The following is a 13,188-nucleotide window of genomic DNA, read 5'->3' on the forward strand; positions in this document are numbered from 1 at the left end:
GCATTTAAAACCAGGAAAAAGATTTAAAATAATCATTATCTTTCGGGATACCAGTGACTAAACAGTAATATACCTATTGCACATATCTATTTGACTCTTCAGAACTTGTGACTGCTGTATTTGATTTCATTCATTTATTGTAAAGACAAATCAATAACAGTAAATCAGTACCCATTTAATTGAGATGTTTTGATTTAACATCCAAGCTGTAATTATTTGCCTTAAAATTCTATACCAGAATTTGGAAATTACTTCTATTATGACAGATAAGCATTAAGAAAAGAGGTTTCACAGTCTGACAGATATTATCGATGGTAAGAGATATTCAAAACTCTTATAAGAAGCTTAAAACATCTGCATCAGGGAAACATAAAAGTGCATACTAATGGCAAGGAAAATCACTTCTGCTTGGAGGATTTCTGAATTAGCTTGGATTTTGATATTTAGAATTGCAAGTGAAGTGGACTTTAGGGAACTCTTTTATGTGGCAAACTGTATTAAGAGTTTTTGCTTTGTAGATGAGGAATCAACCCTGCTCTCTGCAGCAAATGGGAACTGAGAAAACAGGAATGTGAATGTGGGAACTGCGTAGTGAGGTTGCATTCCTAGGACTGGAGTTCAGGGCCTTTTAGGACACAGACAAGGAGAACTGGGACTGCAAAACTGGATACCCATTCACAAGTCATCCATGCTTCTTTCTGGGCTTTTTTTAAAAATTGATCTCTCTATGATATTTAAACAGTTCTGGAGCTGTCACTGACTGGTCTCCTCTTGACCTTTGGCCTTTTGGCTGGCCCTTTTCCTTTGACTGTATCTTGAGGAATGAAGTAACATCTTTGTGTCATCTCTGACTATTTTAAACAAGAATGTAAATTTGTCTTCCCTAATGACATAGAAGAGTCTTCTGTGTGGCAGGAAAGAAAAAAATAAACCTAGCATTTTTCCTCTTCTGATAAACTTACAAAGTATTTTGAGATTTAAAATTAATTTAATCATTATAAAAAGTATCAAAGATTTGTACAATAGATGGATATGGCCCATGTCTTACATGACTTTCATGCTGATTTTAAAATGACACAACCAAACCACAAGAAAACTGAAGAGTCAAGAAGCCAAGGTCAAAAATTTCAGTTCTTGGTATCTCCTTAAGTGACAAATTCCAGCGGTGGTCTCTGAAAATCTCTGTCTTTAGGCTGTTAGGTCTTATGACCCTCTCTGGATGGCAGCTTCGTACTTGCTGCGTTTTCACTGTTAGTACACTCCTACGTAGTGGCATATATATGTTTGGATAATTTTGTTGACTGATACTGTTTTCTCTTCCCATAAAAATTTCAGCAGATTTGACTTGCCAACAGTTTATTTAAAAAAAAAAAAAAAGCCAAAAATGACCAACAGAAGCATATCTCTACTGTTTTCTGGAACTGGAGTCTTCTTAAAATGAAAGCTTATAATCACTTACCAGTTTTACTGAAATGCCTATTAAGCATTAAGCAGTGTATTTGTTCTGTAAGTTTCTATAGCTTTATTATAACATCAATGGCCGAGAACATTTTGTACTGCCTGTAAAGACCATTTGTAATTTTAATGAGATTCATTCCATTAGTAGCAGAGACAAATGGTCTCGGAGTGATTTCAACAGGACTCATATCCTCCCTTGTATTTTGTCTGAAGAAGGCATTCTGTGTTTTCTCATATTTATCACAGAATGGTTGAGGTTAGAAGGGACCTCTGGAGGTCATCTTGTGCAACCCTTCTGCTCAAGCAGGACCACCTAGAGCTGGTTGGCCAGGACCATGTCCAGACAGCTTTAGAATATCTACAAGGATGGAGACCAGTGCCGAGTAGAGGGCAAGGATCACCTCCCTTAGCCTGCTGGCAATACTTTTCCTAATGCAGCCCAGGGTATCATTAGCTGCCTTTGCAGCAAGGGCACGTTGCTGGCTTATGTTCGAGATCCACACAATGTTGCCAGTGTCCAGACTTAGGGATCAAAAGGTATGCCAACGATTCCTTGAAATCCATTCTTTGCTTTAACCAACGGTTAACATTTTTTAAAAGATTAAATCTACTTTGAGTGCAACTGGGTTTTTTTTTCTAAGTCTCTCTCTTAAATCTGAATGTATCTTAGATTCTCTTTGAACGTGTTTATTTCAGAAAAGCTACGTGAGGACGGGCTATTCTCAGGAGGATTTTTCATCATATTCTTGTTCCTCCAGTTTTTGTGATTATTAGCAGATCATAAGCAACACCTGGTGAGGCCAGATGAACAGCTGATGCAGTCTAGGTGCATCTGCACTTTTCAGGAATAATCAGATTTATCCAATTGTTTCCCAAGCAAAACTACAGCATCTGTGCAATCATTCCAAATTTTGTGTATCTGTATGAGTTAACCTGATCTTTTTTTTAAAGTTGTGTCTATACTTGATTCATTTTCTTTTGCTCCACACATTAGCAATTGTAATTTCATCTTTCTGAAGCATTACTGCAGGTATTCAAACTTTTCCCTAGCATAATCTACCAACAATTAATTATTTTTTTGTTTACTGTTTGTAGTGTTAATTGATAGCTTCTCAGGCTGTGGGCTAATCAATAGAGACTGAAGAATGCACTGTTCTGTCTATACAATGTCTTCTCTCAAGTTTGTTAATGATGCCCCCAACTAAAACAATATGCACATTAGGGTGAGTACTTTTTAACAACACTTAAAAGTTTGATTCTACTTTTGAGGACTAATGGACTGTAATGATTTATCTGTTTAAATAAGACATGCAGTGTTTCTGCCTAATTAGTATCTGAATGATCCCACATTGTTGTGAAGCTGATAATGGGCAAATTGGAGAAAAATGAACATCCATGGGCAATTTTTTTGTTTCACCCAAGTATGACTACATAAATGAAATCTTGGCTGAAGGAAATGATCTAGCACTCTCCTGGCAGTCCTAACTTTGAAACAAGTAAGCCTGTGACTAAAACAGATGTTTTTATTGTACTTTTACTTATTTACTCCATGTGTTTGTCATTTCTCATTTGTAAACCTGCTTCTTGAAAATCTGTTTTACTTGTCTGCTTTCAACTGTGTCTTTAGTAGTATAGTACTTATAGCAAGTTTGGACCAGCCACAGTTTACTTCCTTTTGTCATCACAGTACATAGAGTGTGTTCCAATGTTAACCTTCAATTTGTAATAGAGGTGATTCTTGCTCAAATCTCTCGAGTGTCATTCCATTGACTTCACAGGTGCAACTAATTGTGCTTCAAGAAAAGTTACTGTTTTATATGCAGTTTTCCAAAAAGATTATTTCAGAGGGAAATAAACACTTTTTGACTTTTGTATTTCAGAATATTTAGAGCCAAGTTCATTAGTGTCACAGTTTCTGCAATATTGTTTTTGTCCTCTGTAGTGTCGTAATAACTTTGATGAGCTTTTTCAACCTTGTTGTCTCTAGTGATGATCCTGTCACCCACCTTCTTCGACGCAGCATTTTACTCCTCTTGCTCATATACTGCTGACCACTTGGGCCCTATCCCAGTGACTCCCTAGACCTTCTACCTGGCTAGACTCAACTGCTGCTTTGCTCCTTCTAGAGTAGCATCCAGAACTGGGTTTTCATTCTGAATGTGCTTTAGCATTGTAGATTCCATAGAAAATATAATAGTTCCCTTCATTCAAGTTTTTGTTGTTAGTCAGAATTACAATATGATCATCAGTTCTGCAGCCTGCAAAAGAGAATTCCATAAATTTATATCCTGAAATGTCACTAGACTGGCACCCGGGTCTTCCAAAATTGTATTAAGCATCCCTTCCATGCTTTTCAGATGAATATTCTCATATTTTATTGCTCCCCAGATGTAACACCTACACTTCTAATACCTAATGGAAAGCAGCATGTACTGTAAAATAAAAAATGGCTAGTGTTGTCTAAGTGAGCAAAAGTAGGAAATATTTAAACAAAGCTGGCGTGAAGGAGTCCAATTTCCATTCAGGTAAGCATCTTGGAAAAGCTACTTATGTGAACAGGTTGAACGCATGCAAAGAGATTTTGGTAAGTCATGCAAACAAGTCCATCTGAATCAAATTTTGCCACCTCATTTGGTGCCAATTATCATACTAGTTCATAGATCAAAGTTTACAGGATCATACTGTTACCTAAATAGCAGGTTCCTTTACCTAACATACCTCTCTGGGGAATGCAGCTCAACCATGAATAACTTGCAGAGTACTACAATTCATGGATTCGATAGCTATACTAGCATAGTTAAAGGTAACTACTGGCAATTGGGATTAACCAATTCCTTCAGTACACAAAATGGAATTCCCACTCTCCTATGCAGCAAGCAGGAATGTTTACTTACATTGTTATTTACTACCACAGTGTTAACTGTGACTATCATGAAAACATTAAATCTTAAAAGTAATTATGACTGCATAAAATGAAATGGTCTGATAAGCAGGTACATTTGGGAGGAATCATTAGCATTTATATAGGGGAGTGTATGTGCACGCGTGTTGTTTTTTTTACCTGTATGCCTGGGTAGCCAGGTTGTCCAGGAAAACCAGCAAATCCTGTTTCTCCCTGGAAAGGATCACATAAATATAATTGGATTAATCTGTTAAGATACTAATATAATTATTTGAACAAAACCCAGTAAGGCAGTCATACAATACTGTCATGTTGTAACAGCATCCACAGTGTTTCAGAAAATTCACTGGGTTTGTATAAGAGATGGTATGTTTCATAGAATCTCTTCTGTTAAAAGAAACCATGACATGTATTGCCAGGTTATTTAGACAGTGGTCAGCGGATTCAGTGTAGCTGGGGCATAGAACTAGCTGGAATACATACCAGCAGACTCTAACAGACTGTCTGCTTAATACAACTGAAATGGGTTTGCTGCCTGCTGAGTGGCCCTCTTAGGCAGCTGCTTTCCATGCAGTAATAGTTTATCAGCTCCTCTTCTTTTTTTATGATCTACTAATATACTCATCCATGCAGTATTCAAATGCTTTAGGTAGGCAGTGATAAAAATCAAAGTAAAAAGTAATTTTGCAGATAAAACAGTAGCCTGGAACATAACTCTAGATGCAAATATCTGTACATTAATATGATTTATGAATAGCATGATCACTACCTTAACTAGATTTGAAAATGAACTGGAGAGAGGAGATCAGAAAAAGGGCAAGATGTAGATCTGTATACCTCTATCTGTTGTTCTTTACTCCAGTAAGATGTTGTAAGTTTGTAACTAACATTTAGCAGGCTTAACAGCAAAACTTTCATTTCTTGAGCCAGAAAGATGAACAAAACTTGCATATAATGCAAAATTACACAAACAATGTCTCCAGGGCAAACAAAGTTAACATGCTGTGTAACTTTCCTATCATGCCATATGCATGTCCCACTGGCTTCTCCTCCTGCTTGCAGCTTCAGATCCCATTAGCCAGTTTCAGCCAACTTTCAGAGTGGCAGAAATTCAAAGACAAAGAGTTCATACAACTTCTGTGGCAACAGGTAGCAGGAGAGAAAGGAAGGAATGCAATGTGAGCTATCAAGTATGTGGAAATTCCAAATCTCCACAAATCCACAGAAAACCAAATCTCACTGATCCCAGTGTTCAAGGAGCTGCTTATACTTTGTTTTCTTACCTTCATTCCAGGAAAACCTGCAGGTCCATAAGAACCAGGATTACCCTGATAAAAGCAAGGGGAATGTGAGCTAAACCAGTAAAAGCTTATTCAAAATTACACCTATTCAGAATTGCTGAGCAGTTAACATTCCTTAGATAATTATTACTTGGGGTATTTCCCAGTAATATTATTATTCAGTATTGCTGAGCAGTTAGTATTCCTTAGATAATTATTACTTCGGGTATTTCCCCAAAACTTCGCAAAGTTTTTGCAAATGTATGAGATGTGGATGAATTTAAACTACAGACAAAAGTAAACCAGACAGGTCTTCACTTTTTTTTTTTTTTTAATCATATTGCACCAAGCACAGCAGTGGACATGTTGCTCCATGTGAGCACTGTTATGCAAATCAAGCACAAGCTGCTATAAAAAATTGCCATCGGCACATATGGAGTATGTTAAAATTACTGTGTTAGTACTGTGCTACTCCAGAGAAGCTTTGTGCAGCTCTAAATATTTAGAGGATAACCCTACAGATTTACTTTCTTTCCAAGGACACAAACTCTGTATGAGCTTATGTTTAAGTCTGAGACCCAGGTGAGATGAGTCCCAGGGCAGGACTTATAAATATTATATACAGAAAGTATGACAGATTAGTTTTAAAAATCCTTAAAATCTTCCTTGGAAATGCAAACTTAAACTGCCAAATATATTATGAACCTATTTATAGTGAATTTGTGAAGTAATTTATTCTGCAACTTCCTTACCCGCAAGCCAGGGAATCCAGGAATGCCTTTTTCACCCTTTTCTCCTCTCCCAAGTACACCCTGGAGCATTCAAAATACTTCGTTTAAACAAGATGCTCAGTCAAGTGTGCCATAAATTTTATTTTTTGTGCATGTTTATTAAGTTATGTATATATTAGGTTGATGGATCTTGTTTCACTTGCTAGGCTCAGTCACTGGGGCTTACTTCATACAGCACCGCTAGCAGTGCCTATGTAGCTTCAGTTATTCAAAGAACCTGCTATGGTCTCTTGTCCAAGTTTAATGTGCTTTCAGCAGTTTAATTTTTTAAATTTTTTTTAAAATCTCTGGGCACCTTCTGGGCTGCATCAGTCAATTTCTCAGTTCCTGCTTATAACTAACAAGGGTAATGTTATCTACATGGACAGCTAGTACTGAAGCAAGCATATAAAGCCCGTATTTTTCAAATTAAATCAGATATAAAAAGATTGGGTTTGTCTCCTTTTCCAGCACTAAGTAACAGTGCTCCTTTTATGATGGAAAATTAATTTCTGAAAAAGTGCTAGACTTAGAACTCAGAAATGTGATGTTCAGGCTTCTCATTTCTTCTCTTCTGCCTACAAAGCTAAGTAAGTTTTTAACATATACTAGACTCGTTCTTCTGTCCTAATTATCTTCTGTTTTTCTGAGATCTAGTAGCTTCCTGCCTGTGGATTTTCCTTCTCCAAATCTATCAGGAATAAAGACTCCAGAATCTTTTTTGTGGCTGCTTCTGCTCAGCATCCAGGAACCCTTTACTTTACACCAATGTTTAAATTAATCATGCTGACAGAAAGAAAAGAAAATGTAGAATAGATAGGAAAGAGCAACTCTTTCTCCAAACAGGTGGCTCTGCCTTCTCTACTCTTGAGGATATTCATAACGTGAAGTTAAAGTCTTTCCCTAACATACTTAGGGAAACATATATTATGCCCCATTAAGAACACATAGAGATCTTCTCTATTTCTCTTCTTGAGAAAAAATAATCTGTGCTTCTATTTTCTTTGCAATCCCAGTCTGTTACATGTCAACAGCCCAACTAGAAACAACATTAACCTTTTGCTACCAGGCAACATTCAACAGGTACGTATACAACAGAAAGGTTTTCCAAAGAGTTTTTAAATATTTTTGCTTTCACACTGATTTAGGTGGCGATTAAATTTCACAGCACAAATGCCGTTATTTCTTCCATCAACTTGTGCTTTAAAAGATTAACTTAATAAACACAGAAGTACTTTGCCAGTACCATGGAAAAAAAAAAAAAAAATCACATTACTTACTTTGGGTCCACGTGGCCCTCTGTATCCTGTTACCCCAGGTAGTCCTTTTTGGCCCTACATATACAAGGAAAGTTGTTGTGCATATTAATAGCCAGGACATGCCTGTGTGCTGTTTAACTTTTTTTAAGTCCTGTTCTGAATTACAGCTGTTAAATAGTATTTTCTTAAGTACTGGGCCTGTTTTACTAGGCAGAAGAAAAACAAGACAGACAATTATGTACTGATTTTTATTTCTGTTAACGCTGTCAAACCAGCATAATGACTGTGGAGACAGATATATCTTTTCACTTGCAGGGACCTGCTAATCAGGGCTTTGGTTTTGGTCCTTTCCCTCTTCCTCATACCCCTGTACATAGCAACCATTTGCATAATCAAAGCCTAAGATCCAATATGTGAAATCTCCTGGTTCCCTGAGTTGAGGCTGCAGGGGCTGGCAATGCCAAATTCACCTTTTCCTTTGTGTATTCGAGCAAATCAGACTTGAGGATGTAGACACTCCAATATAGGGCTCCGTAATGTAATTTTTGTAACTCCTTCTTAAACGAACATTCTAATGTTTTAAGGTACAAAACTATGGCTACAGTAGGTGTGATATTGAATAAGTACAGTAAGTAACAGGAACTTGCATTAAAAACAGACAACAAAATCACACTTAATTTTCATATTAAAAGAGCACCCTGGAAGGGGTAGTGTTGATAGTTCAAAACATTACATTGCACAAATCTCAAAGAGAATAATTACCAAAGGCCTGAAAAATAAAAGTGTTAGTGAAGAGCCACAAAAGAGATTCAATAGCAGAGTAACCAACTTTACCTGAGATGCCTGAAATATGATTTGCTAAAATTACATCTCAGGATTGTACTTGCCAAATTGAGCAGTTAAATATGAAGACAAGTTAACACCTTTTCTCCTTTGAACAGCTGGGCTCCAGGAGGTCCAACTAACAGTGGTGACCCTGGTGGCCCAGGAAGTCCAATGTCGCCCTGTGGAAGCCAAAGGAACAGCAAAGAGACGTTCTGTTCTATGCAGTGTTTCAGTGAGACTCAGCATCTTTTTCTGTTGTACTACAGCACTACATATTTCTGTACTCATTGAAGATGTACTTGTACTAATACCTATAGATAAATAAAGGTTTGTACTGAGACCTGTAAGCCTCTTTACTGTCTTCCCAGATAAGCAAGGTTGATGATCTTAATCCCCTCCTATTCTCCTCAGTTATTAAAAATAATGTTATTGCTAAGGAAATGAACGAGAACTCTGTACTCATGGCTCCTGCTCTGAGTCTGCTGTGGAGATTGTTACAGGATTGTCAAGTCTCTTGTGTGTACATATAGTCTCTTGTGTTCCAGACTGAAGCCTTTGAGCACAAGGCTTTGTGAATGTAAAGATGAAATTACTGATTTGCTATGGAAAGTTGTGCATGTTAGAAACTTGCACAAATTCTAAGAAGTGACTGGACAAATTTATAGAAGAAAAATCAAATATTCCACATTGGTTCTACAAGTACTGAGTATGCTAATAGGTGGAGACTGGGAGAGAAACTATTATTATGTGTTTGTCCTCTTCTTACACCCTTTCCTTGGCATCTGTTGCTGGACATAGCAAGAGATGAGATTCGGTGACTGATCAGGTACAGCCACTGTTGCTGGAGAGTACTGCTGTGGTTATTTAGGCAGTGTCTGTACAAAAGGTAATTGCTATGTAAATGCTAACTAACATATTGATTGTTGCTTTTCAAAACCTCCAGAATACATTTGATTCCTGTATGCAGCTCACTGAAGGAATCGCTTCTGCACAGAATTCATTCAATAACTTTTATTACTGCTTCCATTCTAACATGATTAGTGGGAGCACACAGCCACAAATGAATGGGTTCCAGGGAACCCAACAAGAGTCTATTATACTTCTAATTCTACAGCAACAATATGTTTAACAATATTTGTTTTCTTTAATAATATGTGTTTTCTTACCGGCTCCCCCTTTTGTCCATCCACTCCAATACCTGGATTTCCCTAATTGACAAAAAATATACGCCGTTTGAAGATAAACAGAAAATGCTGACATTAGAATTTAATCAAGTAACTCCTTTGAAAAACTTGGTAACAAATAACCATAAGGAACATTTCAAATATTTGTATAAATTACTCTATTATTTCACTAACAAGTTCAGGAAAAGTCATTGCCTACCTGTTCACCTGGCAAACCAGGGTAACCTGGAATACCCTTTAAAAGAGAATAAAGACAAGTTAATATGTCTGATTTAGAGGCAGCTTTGCTGTGAAAATCACCTCATCTTGCCAGTAGCACCTAGAGGCAGAATTTCCTCTTGGGATGTACCTATCCCAAAGTGCAATTTACTGCACCTGGTCACTGCTTTCAGGAGAGCTGAACTCCAACTTCCCACTTTCCTGTCTCCCACAAGGTGGCCTTGGGGAAAGGGAAGAAGGAGAGCGCACCAGCAGCATTCCACCATGACCACAGACTGCCAGGATGAAACGTGTTCACACAGGCATGGGAAAGAACAACATATGCTCCAATTCCTGAACTTCCAAACTTGTAACGTAAAGCAAAACTCTCTCTTTTTATCATCTGCCTCAAAAATTATTTCTATTCACATTAAGGCAAGTTCTAAAATTGGTAGACCAAAATTTATGTATATCCTGAAAATAACTGTGGTGATCTTACAGGCAAGCCTGGTTGGCCTGGGTATCCAGATGGGCCCGTTGTACCTCTTGACCCTCTAGGTCCCTGGAAAAGACGGCAAAAGGTCTGTTCGTGAAAATACCAAGAGCTTACCATTTTCTCCACAAAACTAGTCCCTCCAAAATGCCTGCATCACTTGGACTCAGTATACTGGCCAATGCATTCCACCCGTGGCCTGAAGCTTATACCATGTCTGAAACCTGTCACTAGAGCAGCTCAGCACCAGTTTCTGGATAATACTGTAGAGATACTGGACAACGCACAGTTATATGTTATTAATGGATTGAAAGAACACTTTGTCAGTAATTGTGCAAGTGTGGGGGCTTCATACAGTTCATCAGTGAATACTGTTTTGAAGGGCATAAGAAGAACCCAAAGTCATTAAGAGTGTGAGTCAGCAAGAAAATTAAACTCTTTCTTCTTCTCACGTTTTTATGGCCAAAATATGGTAGTGTGCTACATGTTCTTGGGAGATCCGCCAGATAATGTTGAAGAAGGTGTCACATCTCTATGCATCTTGAATTTAACAGAGAAAATATTCTGCAGACTGTGAGTACCAGGGCAACAACTGCTCAATGAACAGCTAATGCAGATGGGTATGGTCTGTTTCTTCTCCTTTTCAGCCAGCATGAACTGGTCACAGGGGCAGACTACAAGGACTCGATGTTTGTTAGACTCATTCAGGAATTTTGCTATTTAAGGCAGGCAGGAAGAAACCCCAATATTTCTTTATTGTACTAAGAAGGAAAACTTGAAAGATCTTCAGGACAAAACGCATGCAGAGAACCCCCTCACTGTACTTACGGGCATGCCGGGGGGTCCAGGATCACCTCTGTCTCCCTGTAATGACAATGATTTAGCAAATGAATCATCATTACAAGCTTTGTTGTTGGTATTTTCTAACTTTATAGCTATTAAGATCACAAGCTGTTCCAGTTGTATATTTGCTTTTAATCTTTTTTTGCACAAAGCTTTATTAAACAGTGAGGAGTTATGAGAACAATTACATTTGTCATACATGTTTTCCTACAAGATATGATTTTTTTTCACAATCAGATACTTACTGTAGGTCCTTTTCCAAAATGTGAAACATACACTGGATTTCCTTTTTCTCCTTTTTGTCCTGGATTTCCCTTCAAAGAAAAAAAGTCTTTTAAATGTGATCCACTCACTGATATCCAACATTTCTATGGAGACTGAACGACAATTTCTCAGGCTGTGCTTTTCTGGTGCCCATACATCCCTAGGTAATCCACTAGAACCACTATTACTGCATGAGCGTTTTGTAGTTCTTTTATCTAACAGGACCCTTAAAAGTAAAATTGCCTTCTGTACAGTTGAGCAAAACAGCTCCTCACAGCTGCTGGACTCCTGCTCTGTTAGATGCTCCTTAGCTCTTGGGTACATCAGTATTCTACAATCTTCACAAATATTACCTTAGTATCAAGTATATCAATATGCCCACCTTTTCTTTCCGTGAGTCAGTGGCTTTAAGTATTAGCACTCTGCTTTCTCCAGAAGTTCATGCTGTGATTTACAAGAATCTAGTGTGATTCTGCATACAGTTAAAAAGCTGAAAGTATGGACTGTTACATGTGTAATCTTCAACATTTCCATCTATCAGGATATATGTTTCACAGTCTATGAAAAAAATAATCTGATGCCTAAAGGCCCTGTTTTTTTAAAAAACTAAGTCCCTGTGGTACTTGCTGTGGAGTCCCTTATAAAACTTTGCCAATCTTAGCACACTTGAAACCTCAACCTGACTTAGCAGGAACAGATGATTGCTTTTGCAAATTTTAATTGTAACGCTCAAATGACTGTTAAGTGCATGATATGTACATATCTAAAGAATAGACAGTATTTCTGAAGTTTTCTCACTTGAAATCTAAATGTACTGGATATCATTTAACCACTTAACTATTTATTTCAATAAAATGGGATACTGCTTTTCATGGAATTTAACCACTTTAAAACTGTACTGTTTTCCTGGTATTATACACTGGCTGCTCAAATCCTGAAGTCAGAATGAAACAAGAAAAGTACTTATCCCTGGAATGGTAGAATAAAAAGAAGAGTTACAGCTGTCTGCAGCTGCATATAGCTACAGTAGACTAGATGCAGATTACACGTTAAACAGCAGCTGCTAGGGAACACATTAAACACATCAGAAGTTGTATTTGGTTATTTTACATGTGCTCTCTTGCATGATAAAACATCTTTATTAGATTCAATTTGTTACCTTCTACATGACTTAGGTAAGGGCTTACAAATAATAGAAACTACTTTCTTTTCCAATTTATTGGTGAGGTAAACAGATTCTACAAGGTAGCAGAAGTAAAGCTGATGAGTATGTACACTGTTAATTAAAATTACACAGAACAACATTATAAATAAGAATAACATTAAAATGTTAGCTGTAATATATAGTCAAGTTGGTACTTGGTGCAACAAATTGATTTAGAAATAGGCAATGTGCATAGAGAGGTTGGAATAGCATTCTTGCACACAAGCAAATATGGTTACTATGTCTGGTTTTTCTGGGTAGCTAAATTAATTTGCACTGGAATTTTAGTGTGCATATTCAAGGCTACATGCCTATTTTGTCTCCCATTCTTTGTAGGTTGTAAATACTTTTCTAGGCCTGTCAAAGAGCATGCTCCTGGAATTGGGAGGATTTATGCTATAATTTGTCCTATGTCTCATTTCTCCTTTATGTCATTTGGCCAATTACAAAAGGCAAAATTCTATTTTGAAAGCCATAATAAGAAAATACAGGTAAAATTAGAGTTTGA

At 37.3% G+C, this 13,188-nt stretch overlaps 1 protein-coding gene and 1 long non-coding RNA gene across 6 annotated transcripts in view; one reads left to right on the forward strand and one right to left on the reverse strand.

Moving 5' to 3' along the window:
* Positions 1-8,834, forward strand: part of LOC104316163 (uncharacterized) — a 59,182-nt gene extending 50,348 nt beyond the window's left edge. The window contains exons 11-13 of the long non-coding RNA XR_011326163.1: positions 2,554-3,983; positions 6,882-7,000; positions 8,611-8,834. This is a non-coding gene — a long non-coding RNA (uncharacterized lncRNA). The remainder of the gene's footprint in view (positions 1-2,553; positions 3,984-6,881; positions 7,001-8,610) is intronic.
* The window catches only part of COL4A4 (collagen type IV alpha 4 chain), a 76,700-nt gene that overhangs the window by 38,384 nt on the left and 25,128 nt on the right, over positions 1-13,188 (reverse strand). For 2 of the 5 annotated variants that reach the window (XM_069792142.1, XM_069792138.1), the window contains 10 exons: positions 11,458-11,526; positions 11,198-11,233; positions 10,376-10,438; positions 9,878-9,913; positions 9,661-9,702; positions 8,593-8,673; positions 7,691-7,744; positions 6,393-6,452; positions 5,644-5,688; positions 4,520-4,573 (listed from right to left, as the gene is read on the reverse strand). In XM_069792142.1, the coding sequence (XP_069648243.1) occupies positions 4,520-4,573; positions 5,644-5,688; positions 6,393-6,452; positions 7,691-7,744; positions 8,593-8,673; positions 9,661-9,702; positions 9,878-9,913; positions 10,376-10,438; positions 11,198-11,233; positions 11,458-11,526 (540 nt within the window). The remainder of the gene's footprint in view (positions 1-4,519; positions 4,574-5,643; positions 5,689-6,392; positions 6,453-7,690; positions 7,745-8,592; positions 8,674-9,660; positions 9,703-9,877; positions 9,914-10,375; positions 10,439-11,197; positions 11,234-11,457; positions 11,527-13,188) is intronic. The other 3 variants (XM_069792139.1, XM_069792140.1, XM_069792141.1) reach the window with 3 other exon arrangements.

Source organism: Haliaeetus albicilla, chromosome 9 (genome assembly GCF_947461875.1).
Source record: "Haliaeetus albicilla chromosome 9, bHalAlb1.1, whole genome shotgun sequence".
In the NCBI taxonomy this organism is placed as follows: Eukaryota; Metazoa; Chordata; class Aves; order Accipitriformes; family Accipitridae; genus Haliaeetus; species Haliaeetus albicilla.